At 37.9% G+C, this 26,989-nt stretch overlaps 1 protein-coding gene across 1 annotated transcript in view; it reads right to left on the reverse strand.

Moving 5' to 3' along the window:
- Positions 1–26,989, reverse strand: part of LOC116294988 (intermembrane lipid transfer protein VPS13A) — an 83,007-nt gene that overhangs the window by 23,677 nt on the left and 32,341 nt on the right. The window contains exons 38-69 of the mRNA XM_089039638.1: positions 26,731–26,859; positions 25,197–25,277; positions 24,885–25,117; positions 24,067–24,214; positions 23,868–23,949; positions 23,215–23,265; positions 22,818–22,939; positions 22,401–22,567; positions 22,064–22,152; positions 21,302–21,576; positions 20,589–20,711; positions 19,889–20,132; positions 18,447–18,821; positions 17,084–17,455; positions 15,926–16,312; positions 10,878–10,960; positions 9,619–9,738; positions 8,877–9,005; positions 8,345–8,512; positions 7,980–8,060; positions 7,572–7,613; positions 6,806–6,952; positions 6,226–6,303; positions 5,444–5,530; positions 4,538–4,689; positions 3,902–4,010; positions 3,393–3,524; positions 2,879–2,965; positions 2,685–2,807; positions 2,131–2,229; positions 1,436–1,534; positions 1,248–1,355 (exon numbers count right to left, since the gene is read on the reverse strand). Coding sequence (XP_088895764.1) covers positions 1,248–1,355; positions 1,436–1,534; positions 2,131–2,229; positions 2,685–2,807; positions 2,879–2,965; positions 3,393–3,524; positions 3,902–4,010; positions 4,538–4,689; positions 5,444–5,530; positions 6,226–6,303; positions 6,806–6,952; positions 7,572–7,613; positions 7,980–8,060; positions 8,345–8,512; positions 8,877–9,005; positions 9,619–9,738; positions 10,878–10,960; positions 15,926–16,312; positions 17,084–17,455; positions 18,447–18,821; positions 19,889–20,132; positions 20,589–20,711; positions 21,302–21,576; positions 22,064–22,152; positions 22,401–22,567; positions 22,818–22,939; positions 23,215–23,265; positions 23,868–23,949; positions 24,067–24,214; positions 24,885–25,117; positions 25,197–25,277; positions 26,731–26,859 — 4,722 coding nt within the window. The remainder of the gene's footprint in view (positions 1–1,247; positions 1,356–1,435; positions 1,535–2,130; positions 2,230–2,684; positions 2,808–2,878; positions 2,966–3,392; positions 3,525–3,901; positions 4,011–4,537; positions 4,690–5,443; positions 5,531–6,225; positions 6,304–6,805; positions 6,953–7,571; positions 7,614–7,979; positions 8,061–8,344; positions 8,513–8,876; positions 9,006–9,618; positions 9,739–10,877; positions 10,961–15,925; positions 16,313–17,083; positions 17,456–18,446; positions 18,822–19,888; positions 20,133–20,588; positions 20,712–21,301; positions 21,577–22,063; positions 22,153–22,400; positions 22,568–22,817; positions 22,940–23,214; positions 23,266–23,867; positions 23,950–24,066; positions 24,215–24,884; positions 25,118–25,196; positions 25,278–26,730; positions 26,860–26,989) is intronic.

Below are 26,989 nucleotides of genomic sequence, written 5' to 3' on the forward strand. Positions count from 1 at the left end.
TGCTTTATAACTGCACACAGCACGCGCGCGCGTTTTCTATTTCTTCATTCTTCAATCCCTGATATCGTGTGAACTTGACACGATAAGTGTATTATCTGGAGGTTTTCCTACAGATAATACATTTATCATGTCGAGTTTATTATTATAACACAGCCTCAGTCTTCATAATTTACTATATTATGCTCAACCTCATCCAATAATTGCTTAGTACACACTAACTTCCTTATGTTTTTTCTTGTGCCTTACATATACTGTCAGTTACTAAATATACAAATATATTTCACGGTCCAAGTTTTTTTGTGTATGTGATATCGCCTATAATATGGCACCTATACTTTAAATTTTTTTTAAACCATTTTGCAGTTGAGGGAAAACCTGGGTTGATTTGGCATTGCAGTGCATTGTGGGGCTGTATTCCCCTAAAAATGGACTATAATGCCAACTCGGCCAAGTTTTTTCTTCAACCTCGGAATGGCTATGTAAGGCTGGAAGGCGGTGAAAGTGGGAAAAAGGAATCATGATTGAACATTTGTCTAATAAGCACATACCGAGTTACCTAACTGTGACTATATGTATTTGTTTCCAGCCCTGAAACGAATAACATGCTGGAGTATTTTGTTCGTGAAAAGAGTCTAATATCTCTGTTATGGGATGGACCGCTCTCGGTACGAGCTACGGGATCTTTATTCTACTTTCTCTTCTTCTATACTCTATCTCTACTCTTCTGACTTAAACTAATTACATGAGCTCTATTTATAATAACTTCTCTACAATCAATATGATATTATCGCTGAGTCTTGATTGGCTAATGGAAATAGTAAATTCCTAAGTGTGATATCTTATTTAAGAGTTATACGAGTGAAAATCATAGAACTAAACATAGCTTAAACTAAAGATAATATGTGAATATATGGTAAATGTATAAAAGGTCTACGAGGAATATATATATCATAAGATTTAAAAGAATAGTGCCAAAATAACTAAGCAAAGGGGTAAAGAGTATTTAGGGTGTAACCATAGGTGTACATGCTAATGGGAGGAGCTAAGTGGTTTACTTGTAAATTCAAAGCATACCATCATCTAAACTTGCGTGATGGTAGCCTTACTGAAATCTTATATCGATATTTTCAATGACTAATTGATCGTTCTTTATCTTGTTTTCATACGATAAGAAATAGTAATTAGAAAAACTGATATCTAGCTTAGTCTGTAAAAACATTAATTTTCTCTCTCATAACATCTCATACCTCTACTTCTTCTTTTCCATATCGCTTGATCTTCATGGAGCCACCACTGCCTACAGTATCTAAGGAGAACTTGCTGGACCAGTCTGATTCTGCCAACCTTACCTTGGTCTAGGGATACGAATAAGTAGACCGTTTTGCAATTAGTCAAATACAGCTTGACTATAGCGTAAGAAGATGGAGTAACTCACGGTTTTCTTGCCAAAAAGACTTCCTTTGCCCCTGTAGGAATACATTACAGCATCTTGCTGAGTGGTTGGATGACCAATTGAAAAATCCTCGTCTGATGCCTAGATCGACGAAAAAGACACATCAACATTCGTACACAATCCACACATGGCAAGCCTTACTCACGCCTTGTACCTTACCTTGTACTCAATGAACATTCCTGACACACATCAACATTTGTATATATATCCACATATAGCACGCCTTACACAGCCTTGTACCTTATCTTGTACTCTATGAACGTTCCTGTCACACATCAACATCTGTACACATATCCACACATTGCACGCCTTACACACGCCTTGTACCTTACCTTGTACTCTATGAACATCCCTGTCACACAACATCATCTTTACGCATATCCACACATTGCACGCCTTACACACGACTTTACCTTACCTCGTACTCAATGAACATCCCTGTCACACAACATCATCTTTACGCATATCCACACATTGCACGCCTTACACACGCCTTGTACCTTACCTTGTACTCTATAAACATCCCTGTCACGCAACATCATCTTTACGCATATCCACACATTGCACGCCTTACACACGACTTTACCTTACCTCGTACTCAATGAACATCCCTGTCACACAACATCATCTTTACGCATATCCACACATTGCACGCCTTACACACGACTTTACCTTACCTTGTACTCAATGAACATCCCTGTCTTGTTAACCATCCAGTATGGACTGAATATCGTTATATTCAACGCCCCGTCAACTTGAGTGAATACACCAAGCTCCTGTAGAAAACAAAACAATCATTGTCAACAACAATTTTTTCCCCTGAAATATATTATTGTTCAGCTATCATACGATATAAGTGCCCAGAGAAAAAATCTGAGCTAAAGATTATTTTCCTTACTTTTGTGTTACTAGTTTTCGAATACTAATTCTAATGTTTTGCTTCCTCTGAAAACATCAACACTGTTTTGATAGCTTTGTTCCATGGGCCTGATCAGGCCCGTATAGTTACAGCTTAGTAAACCTTAACAATTTTTTTTTTCTGTTTTGACTTCGGACCAAATTAAGCTGTGTCCTTCCCAATTCAACACTTTTATCGGTGGAAAAAAGGACAAGGACTTTCTTAATTTTATCGACTTAATTTGACAGGAAATATCCCAATAACGAACTAAGATGTATATATAATTAATTAGTAAATTAATAATTACATAAATAAAGAAAATGGTTATCTTACGACTGGACGTTGTTTTGATGATGATGATGATGAAGATGGCGATAAGGTGAAGGAAAACAGTTCATTCATGCCACGTTTGATCATGATCTCTCCTTTCCAGGACTCGCCCAAGTAGTCATCAATCTGAAAAATATAAGGTAAAATTGAGCTCAATCGATGCCTAAAACCAATGTAAACATGGAGCTCTTTCTTACCTGGATGTGTAGAGGGACGTTCTTTGTTAGATCCAAGGAATACAATGAACAGTGGTTGCCTCCCTTTAGACCCACAAAAGGAATGCCCTAGGAAGACGAAAAAAAAAAAAAAAAAAAAAAAAAAGAAAAAAAAAAAAGCGTTAACCTGCTTTTTTGAATCTATTAGTCATTCCAAGATCGAAGAAAAAGTTGGTTCGAGTGAGCATTATAATATTTTTAGGGTACAGAAATGGATGCCATCTTGGAAATGGGATAATCTACATAGCACTCAGTTGATGTTATGTATTCAGAAAATCTATTGTATTCTATTATTGTCGTTCTATTGTATTAGGTGTGTTTCATTACATTTTTATGAATACATTACAACAACTGCTTGCTACGAGGCTCTTCCTCTTGTCCCTCTTGGAAATACGTACCCTTAAACAGTCCCACAATGAACTGCAATGTCAACTCTACCCATACGTTTTCTCCAAACTCGGCATGCCTAACATTATATTGGAGAGCATTTCCTTACCTCTGTAGAGTAATGTATACTGTATGGTAGGTAGTTGTGGAGTACCGCTGCTGGATGGAGATGATAGATGTATGTTGGAGCCTGACTTTGGGCGCCTTGTGTTACTGTGAATTGTGCTTTCTCGCATACAACCTGAGATAAGAAAAATAAAGGTCAATTTAGTAGGGTAAAAAGGAAACGATGAAAGAAGAAAGATAGAGGAGGAGGGAGGGAGGGAAAAGGAGAGTGAAAGAGAATGCGAGACGAAATAAAAGGAGGGCGAGAAGGAGGAGGAGTAGGAAGGAATTAATGAGAGGGTGAGCGAGGCAAAGGACAAGAAGGGCAAGGAGAAAAAGAATAAAGGAAAAGGAAACGTAGGAGAAAGGGAGAAAACGAGTGGGAAAGAGGAGAACTGTAGAGAATCAGAAAAATGAAGGGGATACTAATAAAGAGGAGGAGAAGAAGAAGAAGGACAATGTGTAGAGACAGATAAAGTGGAGGAGTATACCAAGACACGAAGGTCACGTTACCTGAATATAGAAAGGAGCTTCTCCTGGCGTATTAGAGTCACAAACGAATCGTGCCATTGGCAATGTACTAAGTTGTGTCCAGACCATAGGAGAACTTGTCTCATTATATCTAAATGGAAAATAATTATCACGAATATAAGAAAAAATTGACTAAAAGTAATCTGGGGCATTTGATTTGTATCTGTCTTGGCAGCTGATCAAGTAAAATGTCGGATCAGGTACGACACCAGGAAGATGTAACATTTACTGAAGTATATGAAATAGTGCAAAGCAAACGAAGGTGAATCCGGAAGAAATCAGAGACAAGAAAGGTAACAGGTTTGGTTAAGACTTAGGAATGGCCACCTAGTTAGTAGGGAGGGAGAGGAGGTTCTGCATACAAAGGAACGAGAGTCACTTTTTATTTCTAGTGCTCGGTTCTGGGTTGGTCACGTAAGCTCTGTATTTAATACACATTTTTATCTACATCACTCTTGACCCCTTTACTTAAAAAAATAAACAGCCACTACCTAAGAAACATAAGAGATACTAAACAAAAGCGTAAAACTATAACTTAAATAATGCTGTAAAGAGCAGTAGAAAGAGAATCACGGAAATTCCACATATCAATGAGGTAATCCATCTTTCTTCCCTTACCCAAAGCCAGAAGGCTTAAGATGGAGTTCAGCTCGGTAAGCCAGTATCAGAGGTACGTTGTACATGCTCTGGGCTGGAATCGTGGCAACTTTAGAGGTTTCTGTTTCTCTCTTGCACGAGAGGTCAAGAGGTATGGGAAAATGGTTGTATATCTGGGGGAAAATACACATATACTTATTGTTATCAATAAATTTAATTTGAAATTACGTTTGTCTATAATAAAACGAGAAAAGAGTCGAGTGACCAGGCGTGCTAACCACTGTTGCTCAAATGGACTACTTCGAAGATACGGCGGCCATCTTGGATCGCAATTCATCATGAGGCGTCCAGGGACCAAATAAAGCTTTGTTACAGTAATTAAATGACGTCAATTGATATTAACAGCTCACCACGAGAGAATACAACAAAAGATGAATCTTGATCGCCTTAACCCATAAAAAAGAAAGACAAACACACACAACTCTATATATGTTGCGTCATGTATGTTTTGTTTTGCCCCTGACAAGATGACCACCGCGTCGTCGAAGTAGTCCATTTCTTAAGGTCTGTAGCCATGGCATTTTAGTAATCCACCACCATCTTCACTTGCTGTTACATCTCTAGGCTTGAAAAGTATAGCACATGTTTGATATACGGTATACTGTTTATTAATGTTCTTGTTTGAGGAGACTTGCACGACTTACCAAGTATAAATCTAATGTTCCTAAAATATTTTATCTGCTTTTGAACGATACTTATTAAATGTTAATATGATTTTTACCTAACAACTATCGAGTGCCTAGTTGAAAATATTTGATCAAGCAGGGAAAACTAGTTTGAAGAGAGGATAGCGTAATGTTTGTCAAAGTCTCATAAGTTAAGCTTATCGAAAGCTAACATTTAACGAGATATCAAGGTGTTACCGACCTGCAGAGGTGATCTGACGGTAACAGTCTTCTGACCTTCCCCACTCTCCACCTGGACAACCATAGACAACATTGTCCCTCTCAGCAGCTAAGATAGAAAAAAAGGAAATGAAAAAAAGGCCGATACAACTGACTCGAATGCTGTAAACGACTTATGAAATTCCGTGAATAATTCACAAATCCTCTGGGACATTTTGAATTTATATGCTAATTAGATACAACTACTAGTGCTGTATCAGAACAGTATACATCCACTAGTGGTTGTATTCAATTAGCATTTTCATTGTAAGGTTTGTATCGGGCTTACATGTCATTCATGTGACCTGATTTCTGAAATTGGATTGGCTTAGTCCCTCAATAGTTATGCATGCATTTTACAATTTACGTTACTGGCATTCTGCATTCTGAAGGGCTTGACGGAAACTAAGTTAATACGTTGTAGGGAATTTAATTTCCCAGAGGAGAATATTTAATTGCCCCACCTATAACACCGTGGCTGTCGTGAAAATCTATAGAGTTGTTTCACCGAGTGCAGCCATGTTGTAAGGCAAATCAATATAATTTTCTTCTCTTGTCATGCAATAAACATTGCATTGTTTCTGCTCTTAAACAAGGCTTCCGTAAAACCACTCTAATGATGCATTTTGAGGTAACAGCATCGAATCTTTCAGTTAAAAAGCACTACATTGTTATATGCTATATGGCTTTTGCTGCACAGTTGCCGGCAATTTGTCTGCGCTTTCACAATAAAACAACAGAATATTTTGCTCTAGTCGAGCGTACCTGTCTGGGAATAAGAGAATAATAAGCGATTCTCGCTTGTTTGACGGGGATGTCCTTGATAGCATGATATCCTTCCACCTATCAAGATGTCAAAACAGATCACTCAATTACAGATGTAATTACTAAAGACACGGTGGCCATGTTGGAGGATATAACAAGAGAGATTAATGATCAATCTTTTGTCAAAGACCTCCAACATGGCCGACGTGAAAACCATCAATACAGAAATGTAGCAGGGTTAATAGACCTTTTATACCGACATGGCGGCTATCTTGATTTCTAAGAGGCAAATATTGGGCAATTTATAGACTGCACAGGTGTCGGGGTGTCTTTTTATATAAATTCACGATTTACAACAAGAAGCACATCTAAAACGCAATTTTATTTGCTGGTAGCTGGAACAATATGTGAGACACCAAGACTTCAAATTACTCGAAAAAGGAACTCCGCCGCCACTCTTTGCTCGATAATTTTTCAGCCCTCTTGGCATTCAATTATACAAGACGGCCGCCATATCAGTAGAAATGTCAATTATGTTTTATTTAAGATATAAGTTACTTTTATTATGTCTATTAGTTACCTCAATGGATACAGTGATGCCAGTAACTTCTCCATTTCGTACTCTTCGACTCGCCCTTTTGTCTGCCTCCTGGGTGAGGTAGAGAGGAAGGTTTTGTCCGCTGGCCAATGCAAATGTCTTCTTTGTGTCGTCAGCAGTTGGTGAATCCTGTAGCAAAAGGAAAAAGTTACCAATGCAGGCAATTCTAGTGATAAAATAGCTTGAATTGTGGGCTCTACTGCCTAGTTCTCATAGGGGAGTTTGCAATAAAGGTGTTTTAAGTCAGTATATATTTTGGGTTAAAAGAAACGAGAATGTTTTTTTTTTTGATCTGAATGTAATTATTTTTGTTGAAGAACCATCCTCATAACTTTTTGAACCTGCATGTTTTCCCATTCCATTTCTTTCCCTTTTCTTTCCTATCATTCATTTTCTTTTCTTTCCTTTCTTTCTGTCCTTGTCTATACGGATATAGGTAGGAGGTCCGAATAGTAAAAAACGGTGCTCGATGAACCGAGGCCTTTTTTTTCGTTAGGCCGATCTCCGTTTTCAAAGCCCAGGGCACAGTTTTTAGGAATGCAAAAAAGCATTTTCCCCATTTAAGTTTTATCTGGTTTTGCAATGTTTGTAGTTGCTTTACATCCCGTTATCCCAGGACACAGGAATACGGGTCAGAGACAGAAAATACCATCAGTTCGGACAGCCAATCAGAATGAACGATTTTTAGGATACCAGACTGGAGTGGAAAAAATCTTCCTTTTTTTGAATAGTGTAATGCAGGTGTTACCTTTAAGCTATCTCCAGGGTAAACTTTGATGCCAAGACCAATCTGAAGGAAAGGAATACAGTATAGTTTGGAGTTTCAAGAGTTTCAAAGAATACTCACAATTAATGAGAGCTATTCCTAAAAAGCAATGAATGGTATTTAAACCAAAAAGTAAAGTGGTAAGTAACAGGATGCTTGAATGAGAGGATGAATATACAAGATAAATTGAAGGGATAAATGGATGGACGAATGAATGGAATGTTGGATGCATGCACGCATTCATGAGAGGATGGATGTATGAGGCATGGTGGCTTGGATCAGCGGACGTTAGGATGGAAAAGTGGGCATGGATGGAAACGTAGATGAGATGGGACTGGTTGAGATGTTTGGATGGTGAATAAACACGGGAAAAACGAAAAACTTCCTTACATCATTTTGGAGAAGATAAGGAGACAAATCTTCCATGGCAACTTTCGCACCACCCTGCAAAGCTACGGCTTCACCGAACGCCTGAAGATAAAAACAGCACATCAACGATACATATCATGGTTTAGAAAGACAGTAGAGTTTACGACATGTTGTGCACATAAGTGCGCAACAGATGGATGCCTGTGACTTCAAGTGAAACCCAGCAAAAGTCCCCTTCACAGTTCCTTTTTTAACACATTGGACAATTATTCGTATGTCTCTATTGTTGCGAGCTCACCGTTCGTCTCGCTACGATGTAAAAAAATGGTACCTTTCAAAATGGCGCAGGGAAATGTGAAGGGGACTATTCAAGTATTTTTACTTACCGCTCCAAGTTTAGTGAAGACGTCTATCCCGGTCTTAGTGACTGTGACCTGAAGGTCATCTTTAGATTCGATTGACAAAGACATAGACGGCTCAACATTGACGTCAAGACCTCCACCGTTGTTTTCGTCACCATTTGAGTCGGATCCATTTTCGCTACCCATCTGAAGCTGTGTGGAAAAAGATGATACATAATTATGAAACAAAGTGCATCTGTATAATATTTGAAAATCTGAAAGGAAGTGCGAGAAAAGAGGATTCACGTTATTCCTTAGTTCTTTATTAGCCATTCTGAGGTTGATGAAAAAACTGTTTTAAGTTGGCAATGCAGGGCATTGTGGGGCTGTTTTAAGGGAAATTTTTCCAAGATGGCGTCTATGCTCAGTTTGGAGCAAATTTTGGATTTATCCAAGAGCTTTATTCGACTATGCGCACACTTCTACGACTAAGTTCTCGCCGTGCAAGTGTTACATGACTACACAGAGATCTGTACCTGGATACTACTAACTAATTATCGATACTTATGATCCCTACCTCTAGTGTGATTTCCCATGGTCGGTATTTGTGATCAGCTTCTTCGACTGGTTCTATTAAGGGTTCCCACTCAGAAACATGCTCGTTGAAGTAGTTAGCAATGAGACCAACTCCTGCAGTGACTTCAAGCTGACAGAAAAGAGACAAAAAACATATCATTCACAGGAGAACATACAAAGAAAAGGCCTGATTCCATTCGCTTGTTGTGATTAGCAAGAAAACAAACAACGAAATATAGATCTTATACTCATTAATTATGCATGAGCTCATCGAACAACCAGGGTTTCTTATTCGTACCACGTGCAGTAGTTTGAAACCCCATCAAATACGACCGCACGCACTTCAAAGTTCTAGTACTTTGAAATATTTCAAAGTCCTACTACTCGGACTTTGAAATATTTCAAACTACTAGAACTTTGAAATAAAAACAAACATAACAAAAAGATATATAATGATATAATGATATGTTAATACGTAAAATATATCATTAATAAGCAACGCATATGACAAATATAAAAGAATAGAGAAATACTCTCAACAACGAGAAAGCACATAAATGAAACAGAATTCCTTAACAGAAACATATTTTAAAAAAAGATAGAAAAAGAAGAAGAAGAAGAAGAAGAAGAAGAAGAAGAAGAAGAAGAAGAAAAAGAGAACCACAAAAAAAAAAAAAAAAAAAAAAAAAAAAAGAAAAAAAAAATCCGGATGTATGCCAAACCAAATAGAAATAGAAATATACCTTTGTGGACCAGTCTTTGACCTCTGCCTGTAACTGCCCATTCATTGACAGTAAGGGTATTAGTTGACCACCAAACATTCCTTCCATCTTGACTTCAAATCCTTCCATATTGAACAATAGCTGAGCACAAAAGAAAAAAAGCACAAGGTTAGTATAAAATGTGAGCTGGTTTGAAAGTTTTGTGAATACATGGTTCCGACTCCCCTAAGTTACCGTTCCATGTCTCAAAAAACTAAACAAATTAGCTGGGATGTCTCAGAATTGAAAACTTCAATATATCAAAACTCGTTTCAATAGCTCAATGTCACGTTAAAAAAAAAAAAAAAAATGCCACACTCTTATTGTGGAAAATATATGTGGAAAAAATTGCCTCAATCTTTAAAGTACTCTTTAAAACAGACACTGTAGTTGTTTGTGGGAGAATATTTGAATTCCATTGGGAAAACTGCTGCAACGGTGGTTGGTTCACTATTGCGAGTCAAAATAATGCCTTAGTGCACAAAAAACTGTTTCCCTTCTTCTTCCTTACAATTCTCAGGCTTCTGTAAGGTGAGGAATAAGTTTATCCATTCGTTTCAAGTGAATTTTGACATCTAAATTATAACAAAAGAAGCATATTTTAAGTAACAATAGACCGTTTTCTCAAGGTTGCGTGCGCATCCTATATTTAAGGGACTTGACGGGACACGATACCAGAACAGGAGTATAATCATGCATTGCTATTTAAAAAAATATTCGATAAGAATTCATAAAATTGATTATTCTCCTCTTTAATTATAAAACTGGCTTCTTAATTTTACTGAATTTGCGTTTTACAATAACGCAGTGTAACCGTGACGTCATAAAAACGAAGACAAAGGCGAAATTCGGACAAACAAACTTACAAGTTAACTTTCAGCAGATAATTTTCACAGCCGATCGCAGTTGATCTTAGTTTACATGGGTTATTATTGTAACTTTAAGTAAAAATAATAAAATCGGTTCGTATAATCCTCGTAGCGGTTAAACAGAATGCAATGTTTGTCCGAATCTTTAAGCTATTTTTAGAATCAGTGCGCTGCGCTATTTTGTGGCCATTCGAGTTGGATGCGCACGCAACCTTGGGAAAACGGTCTATTGATAGCATCATGAGAGGTGGAGTAAACTCTCTTCTCATGATATCATAAAGTATTATCACTTTTATTTGCTTCAATTCATTTTCTTCAATGTGGGATAATTTTTGAGACTAAAACGTATACCATATGTGGTTTTGTACTTACTAATTCGTTTCTTTCTTCTTCGACTTCAATCTTCTTCATGATACCCTTTTCTTGTTCTTTGGATTTGGTTGAGCTTTCTTTGCCTTGAAATTGGAAAAAAGGAAAAAAGGTTTGGAATTTCAAGAAGTTCATCTATAAAACATATAAGTTTGGAATGCTATGTCACGTTATAAATTAACTGTTCTAAATCTCGCGTTCTGATTGGTTGGGAGAGCACACAGCACGCGCGCGCACTTTCACTTGCGTCATTCATGTAATTTGTATTTTATAAAAGAAATAAAAAACTTGCTTGCTGTGCTGTGAACACTTCTTTCGTGTTCTGCCAACTGCGTGCTATAAAACTGCACATAGCACGTGCGCGCGTTTTCTATTTCTTTAGTAGAGCCCAAGTAAAATGACAAAAAACAAGTCATGTTGGTAGCGCCAATAAAGGATGCTAATAATGAGGAATATTTTGTTGAATACCACAAACATGGCTGTGATTTCCCAACGTGCAAACGAAGAATACAACACTTATACAACAGACCTAATCTACTGACAAGTGTATAGAGTTTTCTAATGAAATGACCGTTTTCAAATTACTCAAGTAACTGCTGTTTTCTTTAATCACAGACCCATGATTTACACAGGTCTATTAATAAGGGATGCTAAATAATGAGGAATATACATGGAAGTGATATCGACCTTACATGCAAACGAAGAATACATATAACACGTACAGCGGACAGCGGACCCAAATCTCGCGTTCTGATTGGTTGAGAGCGCGTACTTTCAGTTTCGTCATTCTTGTAATTTGTATTTTATAAAAGAAATAAAAAACTTGCTTGCTGTGCTGTGTGGAGTCATAAAGCGCTCGGGGATTGGCAGAACATTCGAGAAGTGTTGAGAAGAACTCCGCTAAGCGTCGTGCTTCTCCTAACACTTCTCTCATGTTCTGTCAGCCCCCACGCGCACGTTTTCTATTTCTTCAGTATAGATGTAATAGACTTTTTTCGAGTTCCAAATTACCGCTGTGTTCCTTGATTACAGACTCATTTACTCAGGGTTAGCCTCAATTTAGTGTCTAAATATTCACAAATACCAATGGTAAATAAAATAATGCCCAACTTCAATAATACAACACTTTAAAACTCCAGACCTTCACTGAAACACATGAAATATTCTACACAAATTCGAGGCTAACCCTGAGCAACAGATAACTCGAAACTGGAGCATTTGAGATCAGGTGTTATTTCTGTTAGTACAACATTGATTGCTTGATTTCTAATAACATTCCTCACTTAAATCTAGACATTTTTTTACCATTAAACTAGTTAATTCATGCATAATCAATACTAAAACTGAAACGCTTGTGTTACTAAGTAAAATCCGGAAGCATGACGTCCATGCAACATCTTTATACGATATTATTAGAAAAATACCATGCTTGTTTATTAAATATAGTTAAATAGTTATCCTATTCGTTTATAAGGTTTATCATCATTGTAACAGGCAAGAGGTTAGAGAAGATTAGTAAGAGCAGCTGTTACCAGGAATCCTACGTACATTAAATTGAAACTTAATACAAAATAATCGTCATTTGTTCAGAAATGTGAAATCAAAACCGAGATTCTACTAAATACATAAGAATGAATAAATCGTGAGTCTTATTGGCTATTGTAAATATAATCTACACGGTTCGATAAGTGGTTGGTGAGTGGTGGGTGAGTGGTGGGTAAGTGGTCGGTAAGTGGTTGGTGAGTGGTTGGTAAGTGGTCGGTGAGTGGTCGGTGAGTGGTTGGTGAGTGGTTGGTGAGTGGTTGGTGAGTGATTGGTGAGTGGTTGGTAAGTGGTTGGTGAGTGGTTGGTGAGTGGTTGGTACGTGGTTGGTACGTGGTTGGTGAGTGGTCGGTAAGTGGTCGGTGAGTGGTCGGTAAGTGGTTGGTGAGTGGTTGGTACGTGATTGGTACGTGGTTGGTAAGTGGTTGGTAAGTGGTTGGTGAGTGGTTGGTAAGTGGTTGGTAAGTGGTTGGTAAGTGGTCGGTAAGTGGTTGGTAAGTGGTCGGTAAGTGATTGGTAAGTGGTCGGTAAGTGGTCGATAAGTCGGTGAGTAGTTGGTAAATGGTTGGTAAGTGGACGGTAAGTGGTCGATACCGTAACAGTAGTGTAGGTCAGTGGTTGGCCGACCACTTACCTTACGATGTAGGTTAATCACAATAACTTTTTCCTCATTATTTCGATTTTATTCTTCTTAAACAAAGTTATCCAAAGTTGGCTTCCTGTGTCCCGCCTTATAGTGATTGCTTTAGACAGTCACTATGTTTTCCAATACACATCAGTGTTCAGTTTTTCAGTTTTGTTCAGAGACCAAATGGAAGCCAATAACTTACCCTTGGTAAATATGGACTTGTATTGACAAAACTCTTTCTTGTCTAACAAAATCCAGCCATCATCAGTTGTATTCTTTAAAGAAGGTTTTTCTAATAGTACCCAGTCTCCCTCGGTACATTCTGAAAAATGTCGGTCGAGCGGTGGTTTAGCAAATTTTGGACACTTTATTACTGTGAGGACACTCCAACCATGAACACTTCAGGTATTTTTTTCGAATCATCCAATCAGAAGCCAGATTCTTACAGAGGTTCCAACATTTTTTCGTGCAATTTCAGAATCTCTTGGGTTGTTGTTGCCGTCAAAGTTTTTAAAAATTTACAATGTAAAGTGTATCAATTACTTCATAACAGCTACACTAATAAACAATATTTTTGATTTATTTCGGTAAATTATAGAAAGTTTGCACTTCGTGCGGCAGTCTGTCAGTTCATTAATTTAACGGAGAGAGCTTAAAATTAAAACATCTAAAGATTTTCCGAGGTTTGTTGTCATTGGATGGCGCCTAAAAAATGTTTGATTCTTCACAGTAAATTTGAGAGGACCAATTTGGCCCAAGAAAGCCATTTTGGCTTTTTCAAAGTAGTGCTATTTTAGTCCAGGTTAGGGCCAAAATAGAACAATGCCATTTTGGCCTCACAGACGCCACTTTGGTATGGATCTATCAGTACTGTTTTGGCCCCTAGGACAAATCAGGGGAAATCAGGCCACTATAGGGTCAAAATTTTGGCCCCATTTTTGGGGCCAAAACCGCCCTATCCGATTTATTGTGTTTTGTTTCTATAGACAGCTATGACTGGATAGCTAGGAAAAAATTAAAAAAACCTTGAAGTGTTCATGGTTCGAGAAACCGCATTGTAAATAAGGAATGCTTGCAAGAACCACTGGTAGTTTTATGTCTTATGAACGTATCAATTCAATGTGTTACATTTTGCAGTGTAATTTACGACAAGTGTTCTGAAGTGAAATAATCTAAAAGTGTACTAAAACCATGTATTTCAATTATAGGGATGATTTGCAAATAAAAAAACCCGAAGTACTTTCCACACCAGTATTTTTGTATAATAAATTAGTCTTGAATTTACGTCATATCATTTGCATATTGATATTTCAAATGTTTATATATCGGAAAAGAGAAGACCACACACAAAAATACTGCAACCATACAAGTGATTTTGAAAATACTTTTTTTCTTGATATATTGATTGATTGATTGATTGAAGACTTTATTTAATAGGGTGACACGTGACAGTAATTTTGTTAACTGATTAACTTGTGGCCCTCAAATTTTTTTCGTTTTTTCGTTTTTGTTTTTAGCACGGGCACTGAAGATGATCGTCACCAGCGTCTTTAATGGTTCTTTAACGTCCGCCTTTATTACTTATTTATTTATTACTTATTTATTTATTATTATACTTATTTATTATTAATGTATAGAAGTATAATATAATTCTTTTAATATATTAATTTGTAATTAGGAGCGTTTGTTTCTTGTTTCTTAAAGAATAAAGAGCTATCATCATCATCATCATCATCATCATCATCATCATCATCATCATCATCATCACTATTACTATTATACAGGGTTTTATAGTGAAGATAGACGGGGCCTACGGTTTTAAGTCCTTGTCCGAGAAGACTTGAAGGTCTAACCATTTGCAGATATTATTACAAAGGCAGCACCTTCTCCTCAGTTATTTTAAGACCCTGAGTGTTGTATATATTACTTAAAAGGTAAAGTATAATTCATAAGAGATGAACATATAAAATACCGACTACAGGCAATAAAGAAAATGAATAGTTTACGGTGAAAAAAAGAGGCGTTACTGGTAGAAATACTGTTATTTTGGTGACGAACTCTAACTAAACTTATTTAAAACAAGTGTAGCCGGTACACAAAGAAATAATAGGCAATGGGGATAAAATTTGGCAAGAAAAATAATAAACGATATAAATACGAAGCTTCTAACATAAATCATTCTTATAATGTTTTTGAGTTTAGAGTCAAGTAGCAAAAGGTTTTGGTAAAGGCAATAAAAACGTGTTATTTTTGAGCTTTGGAAAAGACATTGCTTTAGGTAAATACTCATGTACATGAGAATATTTAATTATAAGCTATATATAAATACTCATCATGATCATACTCTTTGCAGTCACTAGTGCTAAAAACGCTAAGAGAAACCAAAATTACTTAGGCCCCTTGTATGCGACGCCACTAGATGTATAAATACGAAGCTTCTAACATAAATCATTCTTATAATGTTTGAGTTAGAGTCAAGCAGCAAAAGGTTTTGGTAAAGGCAATAAAAACGTGTTATTTTTGAGCTTTGGAAAAGACATTGCTCTAGGTAAATACTCATGTACATGAGAATTATAAGCTATATATAAATACTCATCATAATCATAATCTTTGCAGTCACTAGTGCTAAAAACGCTAAGAGAAACCAAATTTAGTTAGGCCCCTTGTATGCGACGCCACTAGATTTCTACCCTGATTCCATAGTGTCTGCGTAGGTAAATATCTCTCCCATAGCATAATAGTCTGACTCCTGAGACTTCCTGTATATTCGGCGCAAAATAAATTACATTTTTACATCGTTGAGCTCTCAAGGAAAGTCAACTTTCTTGCTTTGATCCCCAGAAGGGAATTAAAGAGGATTTACGAACACACACTGACTTACCAGTTACTTCTCCAACTGCAGCAGTCTTTGGCAGAAGGCGAAGATGATACAGGGTGACCCATTCTTCATACCCATCATCAAACTTCACATGATAGAACTTGAAGTTTTTCTTTGACTTGTCAACTTCTTTGACTGTAGCAGCATAATACGGCGAGGGCCGCTTGTATCGAGCAAATACTCGAGTCCCTTGATGAACCTCTTTGACGTTGGCAAGGATCTCAGGAAAGACTTTGACATGAGCATCTTTGACGTCATAAAGATACTTGTCACCATCGTTGAAGTCAACGTGGAGCTTGGTTCCTTTGAAGGACACATATCCTGGGAAGTATCTTATGCCAGACCACCAAGCCCATACGAAACTCCCAACTTCGATGGCACCTTCATGAACTGTCAATAATAATAATAATGAAATCATTAGATATTATTCTTTGCACAATAAAATCAAACAAACAATGAACCCGGAAACAAAAGTTAATGCCCACGGGCATATGCAAGCAATAGACGTTTTTTTTTAGCTTCGTTGCAATGTTCTCACAATTTCACACCACGTGTCATTCTGTGGGATAAGATTTTTTAAAGTTGTATCCGTATATTTGTGGCTTGCTATGCGAAACCATAAAACAAAAACATGATACTATAGGGAATGACACATTGTTTGAAATTTATTTGAAAGCGTTAAATCCGAGGTAAGCAGATCTATTATGAGTAGAAGTGAAAAAAAAAGGATGTTTGGCTAAGGTGTCGAACGTCACATGAGCCGAACCTAATTGAAACAATGGATAACAAGGCGGTTTTCTTTGATGACATTAGGTTCGGTGTGAAGTTCGACGTGTCACCTTAGTCTAAATGTACTTATTTTACGTCGAGCATGCAGGAAGTAATTTCTCAGTCACTTGAGACAGATAATCATGTCTAAAGCACACGATGCAAGATCAAATTGAAATTTAGAGTTGATTTTTGCGGAGGGACGAAAAATGTGATGTTGAGACTTAAATAATTGGAACTTTCTGCAGAAAAAAATTGAAATATTGCACGTGTATCTTGAACTTTCACGACGGAATTGCCACCATAACGCTATCTAGCACAGCTTAATATTATTCAAAAACAAAGGAGTCCCCCCCTCCCTCCCTGGAAAAATAATCACAATTCTTTCCATACCGTCACGATGTTTCATTGGAACAATTCGAATATTTTCCAGTTTGTGCCAGATCTCATCAGTATCGTCAAACAAAATATAAAAAAACGTCGTATTGTTTTCTTTCTTAGATTTCATCACTCGACCAAAATACCACTTATCAGTGCCTTTCCATGAACCAATCACAGGACTTCCGATATGAACTTCGTTAACCAAAGGCACTCTGTCCGGGACGATGGCAGGGGTATCATGGATGCTGACATTCACCGATTGTCCGTTATAGGTCTTGACGGTGTATCTGTTTTGCTGTTCAGACGAGACGAATCCTTGAGCATAGCGACCATCTTTTTCTCTGACGAATACGATACTTGACGGTATGATTTCTCCATCTTTTGCTGTATGGAAAATGTATGGAAAATGGTTTAGCTTAATTAACTCAAAAATGCAATACAAGACCATATATATACCATATATTCGTGAAAAAGCAAACTAACAAAATTGTACAAATTAGTGCAAAGTTTTGTAAGCCTACAACCTACTGAGGTCTACTGAACTTACTAAATTGTGCAAATTTGTGCAACTTCTTATCAAGTTTTTCACGGATATATGGCATGCACTAAGACGCAGGTACAATTTGCGAACACAACAAAAGGGAAAAACGGCTGAAAAAAAGAACCTATTTCGAAAATCGTTGTTGTATAGAGCAAGCAGTTGATAGCTTAGCCCGATGCTACTCCAATGATTATACACCTATTTCGAAAATCGTTGTTGTATAGAGCAAGCAGTTGATAGCTTAGCCCGATGCTACTCCAATGATTATACACCTATTTCGAAAATCGTTGTTGTATAGAGCAAGCAGTTGATAGCTTAGCCCGATGCTACTCCAATGATTATACACCTATTTCGAAAATCGTTGTTGTATAGAGCAAGCAGTTGATAGCTTAGCCCGATGCTACTCCAATGATTATACACCTATTTCGAAAATCGTTGTCGCACCAAGAGCCTCAAGTAACAAGCCAAGACTCCAGAGAACGTCGGTACTTTTAGTTATAATTGATTTATTCTTGGTTCATGCAAGTGGCTATAGCTCTCCACTAATTATCATCTCAAGCAGCCTTGCTTGGAGCAATTTGTGAAGTCAATAAATGAAAATGCACCATGAATAAACTAATTACAGCTAAAAGTACCGACGTTCTCTGGAGTCTTGGCTTGTTGCTTGAGGCTTTTGGTGCGACGATTTTCGAAATAGGTGTATAATCATTGGAGTAGCATCGGGCTAAGCTATCAACTGCTTGCTCTATACATATTAATGATGTGCGAATCAGCAGTTCTCTAATGATTTAAAAATAAAATACAGTGACACCCTTTTCAAGAATTCGACATTACCTCCAGGTTTAGAGTGCGTCAATACTCTTATCTTGTCGACCCCGTGCGAACTTTCCTGGCCGTCTTTGAACTGTACACAATAAACTTCCACATTATTCTTTGTTTCTTTTTTGATTATCTTTGCAGTAGAGTAGTAGTAAGTGACTTTAGGATTGGGCGCGATTACTTTGGTACCAAGTTTGAGGTTGTCTTTACCAGGGTTCTTATCAAGTACAACTGCTATAAGATTATTCAAGTCGTGGGATGTCTCGTCGCCATCGTCAAACATCAGGTGAATACGGCTGTCTATCTTAGAGACATATCCAGAGTAGTAATGGTTGTTTTTAGGCCAAAGACCGTAGATACGAGCACCAGGGATGATTTGGTCTTGTGGAACTATAAATCATAAAAGCAAATTATAAAAGGATTCTTTCAGAAGGCAATGCAAGGCATAAGGTGACTGCCTACTTTTGGAAAAAAAGATTAAACTTTTTTTAAAACTTCGATTTTCCGAATTGAAATTTAATGCTGATTCCAAATCTGGAAAGAAAAATTGGGTGTCCCGAGCTTGTTTTCAAGATAATCAGCATTTGATGGAAGCCTACGCGCCAGCTTTTGGAGCAAAACTTGCGCCACCGGAAGTGATTAGAAAAAAATTAAGATTCATAAGATAATAGTTATTTGCAGACTTTATGATTGCACGAATGAAGGCAAGTCAATCATTGTACAATAATACGTGGATATTTTCGACAAAAAGACAAAGAGATAAATTAATTTGTCATATTTTATAGTTCCGAATCTCTTAAAAAATCTCATAAAGTCGAACAAAATTCCCTACAAAAATCTATTTTTTTATGTGTTAGAATAATTAACTTTTTCTAAGATGTTGATATAACCTAGATTTTTAGGAGTTTATTTAAATAATCTATTAAAAAAATAGAGAGTCCCGTGTAAAATTTGAGGGTTTTGCCCTGTTGAAGCTCAAAACGCGTATGGTTCTTCAATAAAATCTTGTAGATTTTCAGCGGTTTTTGAGCGCGCGCACATCGTGGGCTTAAAAATGAATTTTCATACCAGAAAAAAAAAAAGTCTTTTTCACAATTTGCAAGGCTGAACAGACATTTTCATATGAGAAAAAAAAATTCACTACATCTTTTTTAAAAAGATGCATATAGTTTTGAAATGTAAAAAGGAGGTTGGGAAAAGTCCCAAATGTTTAGAGATTGTAACAAAAAAAAGCACATAGAATATTTGTTATTTCCATCCAGCTTCCTTAGCACAGTATTTTTTGTATCTTTCAGCAATAAATGAAACAAAATCCGTTTCATCAAACGTCTACCTGAGAATCTTAACTCCTCGATAAAATTAGCCTGCGTCAAATCCGGCGAAAATTCCGGATGTGACGCAGGCTACCATAAAATGAAGTCAGTTATTGAGGGAAAACGTCCCCACAGCAGTCTCACCTGGTGTCAAGTACCATCTGTTTTCCTTATCGATAGCCTTCTCACTCCATAAAGTATCATCAGTGTTTTGCTTTATCTTATTGCCGTCCTCACTAGCTGGTGCAAGTGACATCAGGCATGCAGTAATGGTCTTAATGGTTGGTGCAGACACATGGATGTGAGCAACACTCGTTCTTATGTCAATATGCATACTTTCACCCTCTGGAGCTGAGATGTGCAGTGCTAACTGCGACAAGTAAAACACCTAACGAAAGAAAAAAGAAAACAATGAAATGTCTTGGTCAAATACCGTAGATAATGTTTGAATCGTGATTACTTAGGAAGGCTAGCGGCGCCGGAAGATGTTTTTGCTTTACTTAATGTAGCCCTATGGATCTATATACGAGGAAGAAATCCAAAAGTATTGGTATTGCAATCCATTGACAAGGGACAAAGGTTTTCGGAAACAAAGGTGATAGGCAACAGGAGATAGCCTATTCCAGATGAAAGAGTGTTTATAGTGTCGACGAAACCATTCAAAATACCTCGATTATTCGTTTTTAGAAGCCCATAATTCCCTTCAAGTTTTGAATGATAAATGAAGGCCTATTGCTACGACAACCCTTTTTGTAATAGGTGTTAACAAAAGGGAAAGAAAAAACGGAAGAAGGAAGGAAGGAAGGAAGGAGAAAGGAAAGAAAAGAAAAACTAGGATTCATACTTGCGTCTTGGTGGCTGCTCGGTGTTCTGGATCAAATGCAGCAGATGTGATACTCAGATTAGACAAATGACCAAACATTTTCTGCTGTCCTTGGGTAACCATCATGTTGAAATCCAGAGCATTCTAGTAAGAAGGAAAAAAAAAATTTATCGCCGCATGACATTATCGTAAGCGTACATATCCTCAAGAGTTGCCAAGCAAGAGGAAAATGGCAATAGATTGCGTAAATAGCTGTTATTATAGTTGAGCCCGCAATGAGAAATTATTTTGTTTTAAGAATCATACAAGTGAGGCTATCGGGTCGATACAATGCTTGTTGTCTCATTTACATCTCATTTGCATGCATCCATAATAACTGCTATTGGGAATTAGCAGTTATCGGAGTTACACTCTGTTGCCTTCAAACAATTCTTTTAAGTCGAGGCATTTGGGTCAATACAACAAAATGTATAGAAACGGACCCACATGCAATAATTGTCTGAAGGCAATAGAGTGTAACTCCGATATCTGCTATTGACTGCCTATCAAAAAGAGGAATGGAACAGTGTAACCTTTTTTTCGTGACAAGTTATTTTGCTACCAAAAATGAGGAAAAAGGCATTCCTGTCCTACAACACGGCGCTCAAGTAATGTTATTTCCTAAAGGAAGCATGTCAATGCTTCCCTTAAACATGGCTGCCCTGAATCCCCTTCCATTGGTAAAGCCATCTCACCTTTAAAAACAGTGCATTAGTAGCTTTATCCTTAGCATCAGCCAACAGAACGATTTCCGGTTGTCTCAGAGAAAACTGTAGTCTTAGTTCCGGTGATTCCTGGTCTGCTGGTATGCCAGCAGCTGTAATCAAAGCAGCTGCCTGTGTAGGGTCTACGTGGACAACTGGAGGTATTGCGGAGGGAGCTGCTGCTAAGGCGGATGTGAACACATTTGACAAGACTAGCAGAAACTCTAGGTTTGCAACGATGTGGACATGGTTTACCTCGATGTTGACTGGAAGGTAAATAAATAAATGAATATCATACATCTATTTTATAAAAGGCTGTCGTAATGAAAACTGAATGCAGCAGCGTGAATTGACCACTTGCCATCGTGAATAGACCCCTCGTCTGAATGCAGCTTAATTTGGAGAACATAACTTAGGAATTGAAATTATTTTGTTTTCTACTTTAAATTGAGCTGCTTTGACGTCACATGCAAGGGGTCTATAGTGCAAAAAAGCAAAAAGTTTTCGGTTTGCAAAATAACGTACGACATTAGCCATGTGCCAGAATTGGTAGCATTTTCGCGCAAAATTCGAAACTTTTACAAATTAATGCAAGGAATACAAGTCGATTCCGGTGGCAAATAAACATAATCAGTTTCCTCGGAAACAAAGAGCAGTCGACTTGTGGAAACAAAGTATACAAAACGTATAAAAATATGACATATAATCCCTATCGGCGGCACTAGACTTTACCATGTAAACTAAGACACTTACTGTTCTTGTCTTGGTTGGGTGATTGCTCGAACTTAACATCGACCATATTTGGAATATCACGTGCATCGCCAGCATAACGATCCATCATCCTTGAAAAACACAGCAATCACAGATTAGACGGAGTATAATAAAGACAATCACTCGCCTTTAGGGGCTACTCCATGAGGTTCGCGCTCCAAGCACTAACACTACATTTGATATTTACCACACACAACCCTCAATTCGCACGTTGAGGAAGTGGGAACTGGAGTAACTGATCAGACTAGAGTTTCCAAAGATCTCAGCATCACGAAGCACGTTCGTGATAAGGTGTTTTTTTTATTATTATTGTTTGTACCTTGTTACGCCTTCTACACTTTCAGGTCTTTTGTCGTCAAGAATACACGTCTCAAGGCTTACATCAGCGTTCAGGGCATTGCTGGACTTGACCCTCCCGCTTGTCTTAACAGACACAAGTGAGAACTGACCCAAACAGCAGGCAGGGTCTCTTGTGCCTTCTAACGCCTGTTAAAAGAAGAAGGAAAAAAAATCATGTTTTCAGTACTGACAACAATTGTAACTGACTTGTGCTTTCATTTAATCAAACGAAGTAGGAAGGTATGACAGACAGACAGACAGAAAGACAGACAGAAAGACAGACTGACAGACAGACAGAAAGACGGACAGACAGACTTACAGACAGACAGACAGACAGACAGAAAGACAGACAGACAGACTTACAGACAGACATACAGACAGAGAAATGGAGACTTGCCTTTTCGCTTGTCTTCCAGTAAACTGAAGCCGATACTTTTTCAATTTCGAAGGAAAATTTCACAGTATCCCAGGAGCCATCTTTGGACGGTTTTTCTTCTTGTGTCTTTTCAAGTGGTGCCTCTGCAAAAATAAAATATTATTTATTCACTGCGTACAAGTTTAAAATTTGTTTCAGATAGAATAATAAACAAAAGCTAAATAACTATATACTTGCATTGATGCGAATATGAAGTAAAATAGAGCAGAGCAGAGCAGAGCAGAGCAGAGCAGAGCAGAGCAGAGCAGAGCAGAGCAGTGTTGATAGTGCTGATAGTTTCGTTCGATTGTGTCAGCCTTCATATTTTGAACATTATTACTTGTCATCTTTCATGATTTTACGAGTTCATTTTCCTTACCTCCCTCCAGGGCAAGAGCCTCTTCTGAGACAATTTGTACGTCGGGTGACTCTGTGGGAAACGCAAGTGTTATTTTTTTATTATTTTTGCACGCAGAGGGAGTAAAACTGAAGAACCAAGGAACAACTTTTGAATGACAGGGTATAGACTACTTCTACGATACGACGGCCATCTTGCCAGATGACAAAACAAAACCAAGATGACGGAAAATATATCGAGTTTCGTGTGTTTGTCTTTCTCTTGTGGTTAAAAGTGCCGTCTTAATTCATCTTTTGTTGTATTTTCTAGTGGTGAGCTGTTAATATCATTTGAAGTCATTACTGTAACAAAGCTTCAATCGTCCCCCGGACTCCCCATAACGCCTTGTGATCCAAAATGGCTGCCGTATCGTCGAAGTTATCCATTCTATACATTTATAATGGCGGGTACAGTGAACCCTCAAAACCTGCAACGACCAAAGTTGCGAATCTTAATGATTCAAGTCAGTTCTTTTAAGTTAGCTACTTGTTTTTAAGCTTCCACTCACTGAAGGGATTTCTCTCAACGTTAAAATAGCCATAGCCCAAGGACTAAGAGATGATGGAAAGAGGTTAAAGAAATTCAAAATTCAATGAGACGATTCAGTATCACTACTTTACTGTGCATCTTGATACCTGTTAATTCTTGCTGGCCTTCAGCGAGGTTCTGGAATACTACTGATAGTATGGTAGAAATGTCTTGTTCATCGGTGCACAACTGAAATGGTAATTAATCTTTTAACACAGCGTGGAAAAAATATATATAGGAAATTTAAGAACGGATGGATTTATATGCATGGACGGACAGGCGTCTATAATCAACAAACCAACTTGCCTGGACAGCCTTGAGCTTGCCTTGTACATCAATGTCTGGTATGTCATGACACCAGGGAGACAGATTTCGTGCCAGGAAGATTGCCATACTGATTGGTTCTACTATAACAGAACTGGCTTCAGGCGTCTCACTATCCTTCATTTTACCCCTTGAATATAAATAGCATTGAAAACCTTTATTAGAATAATATCTGCAATATCTTTGAGTTTAGTCGGTCCTCGGCTTCAAATGTTATTGATACCATGAAAGAACCTCTGAGCTGATCAAAGTCAGGGTACGTCTAACTCACATATCAAACGCTGAAACGGCTTCTGGACTTAAACATGTGAATGGTGTTTCATCAAGCAAATTGTCCTCGAAAAAAAATTTCTGGGCTGATCAGAGTCAGGGCACTGCTAACCCACAGTCCTAACCCTGGAACAACCTCTGGGCTGATCAAATTTAGGGCACTGTTATCTTACAGATCGAACCCTGAAACGACGTCAGGGCTGATCTAAGTCAACTCACAAATTTGCGAAGTGAGGAAAACCTGAGACCCTGGACAAAAACCCTAGAATCAAGGGAAATATCTAACATTCGCATGCGAAGCTAAGTCCAGGAACCGAACCCAAGACCCCGCTCCAGTAACATAGAGGATACAGCATTAAATAGTGGTGGTAGCGTGTCTAAGTCAAAATAGGCCAAAGCAGAAACAAGTATTTGTACAGCATTTGATCACCCACAAGGAAAAGAAAAACGGTCCGCTATCTTAGAACCTTTTCTTTTAGTGACACTATTCCATAATTTGCAAAGAGAAAATCTAAATTTGTCATCAGTACCTTGAGAGTTTAACGGAACTAAGCTCCACCACCATATTATCCACGATCACGGCATCCGAGCCATCATCTTTGGTAGGGGGTTTGAAGAGATTGAAGGTATTGGCTACTGTAAGTTGTCCCAAGTCTGCTATCAAAGCATCATGGGAAGTAGAACTGACAGGAATGATAATGAGAGGAGCCTGGATTGACACGGCCAGTCTGATTCGGGAAGTCTGGGTTTGCATATCTTGAATCTGTAAAAAGTATTGGAAAGAAATTAACTAAGGGGTTAAAATAAAATCAGTTGTATCAAGAATATTCAATATTACCAACCTTGGCACTTGCTGACTCTGCTGCAGTCTTCGTTGCGTACTGCATTGCTTCTTTGGCCTTTTGGAAGTTATTTGAGAACGCCTGAAAGATAAAAAAGAGAAGTGAAATAAATATTAAACCTTATTAAACATAATACCTCTATCTAAAGAGGGTTAACGCGACTGTAGACGCTATGCGAGGCCTCACAACTCTGGTATTAAACGTGCCTAAATGAGACATAACCACAATGTGACGTGGTAATTTGAGCAACGTGTTGAAGGTCTGCACTTAGGTGTGCCATGATTTAGACCATTCCAGAAGTTTTCTTAGGTTCGAAAATCTTTTTTAGGATTTTCTCCAATCATTTGCATATATTTTATTTCGTATCAGGCACAGCGAAAGTCTGTATTTATATGTGCTCTGGCTTAAGTTCGATCATCCCAGAGGTTGTTCAGGGCTTTTTCTTTTGTCCATTTACAGATGTTCTAAGACCGCCGAGTCTTGTTGCGTCCACTGTTTTTAAAGAAAACACTGAATGGGATATTAGCATATTTGATATTACAGTGGAAAACCATGGCAGTCCCTAAGATCATGCTAGGGAACGTTGTGAAACTAACACAGGGCAAGACAACTGCTCATCCAATCGGATTGCTTAGTCACGAACATTCACAGCACGGAACGGGCATAATAAATCATTTAGAGGACCAAATTTAGCCAACTGTCACATGCTGGATGGAAAACTATAAAACAACCTTGCGCACAATCCAGCTGAGTTGACCGCGTTCACCGAAAGGAATTATGGGCCAGCAGTTTTAGGTTTTCGAGCAGGGACTCAACACAATGAAGATTTTTTTGTGTGGATGAAAATGAAATTCCACCATGCACAGGCGGCCCAAACAAGGTTCCTGTGTATGGTTTATAAGGGAATGTATGGGAGTTATGATTAAGGTCATGAAAATAAAATGTTTCACTCAACAATTTGCCTCAAAACTTGCTGCAGTTGTTGCTTTTACTTTGTTCAGCCTCCTGGCGACGTTTCAGCGCGATTTGAGGCCGTTTAATGGTTTTTTTCAAAATCAGCTCTTCTCTACCCATTATTTAGGTAGAGAAGAGCGGATTTTGAAAAAACCTACTAAACGGCCTCAAATCGCGCTGAAACGTTGCCAGAAGACTGAACAAAGTAAAAGCAACGACTGCAACAAGTTTTGAAGCAAATCGTTGAGTGAAACATTTTATTTTCGTAACTTTATCATAACTCCCATACATTCCCTTATAAACCATACACAGGAACCTTGTTTGGGCTGCCTGTGCACCATGATTTTGTCTAGTAGCGTTTACGATCAAGTTAAAGGATGAAAAAATCATATTTTATGGGTTCTCTTGGTAGAAATGCTAATCAAACTGCGATGTCGACTTCTCAACTCTGATTGTTTGACCTTGAGTTCGTTTTGAAGGTCAACTCAGCTGGTACCTCAAGCCCTTTCCTATTCAAAATTATAGTTAATAGAAGGGTAAAATGATCTGGTCTGGTCCTATTATCCATAATGGCACTTACCAACAACTGCATGACGAATTTGTTCAAAAAGATGACCCGAATACAACCAATGTCCATCTTGAAACTCGTATCAACTACCTCCATGTTAGTGTAGTTACCATTAGACATGGCATCATTATAGGCAACCACCTAGAATAGTTACAAAAGTCACAGAATCAACAGTTGGAACAGGAGTCCGAAAAGGTTGCCAGATATTCCAATCGAATTTAAACGCATGGATTTTAGATTCATTTGGGTGATAGGGTTTATCTTAATGTTT

This window comes from Actinia tenebrosa, unplaced genomic scaffold (genome assembly GCF_029948245.1).
Source record: "Actinia tenebrosa isolate PJP-AT-01 unplaced genomic scaffold, QUT_ActTen_1.0 PGA_scaffold0__85_contigs__length_37466705, whole genome shotgun sequence".
Lineage (NCBI taxonomy): Eukaryota > Metazoa > Cnidaria > Anthozoa > Actiniaria > Actiniidae > Actinia > Actinia tenebrosa.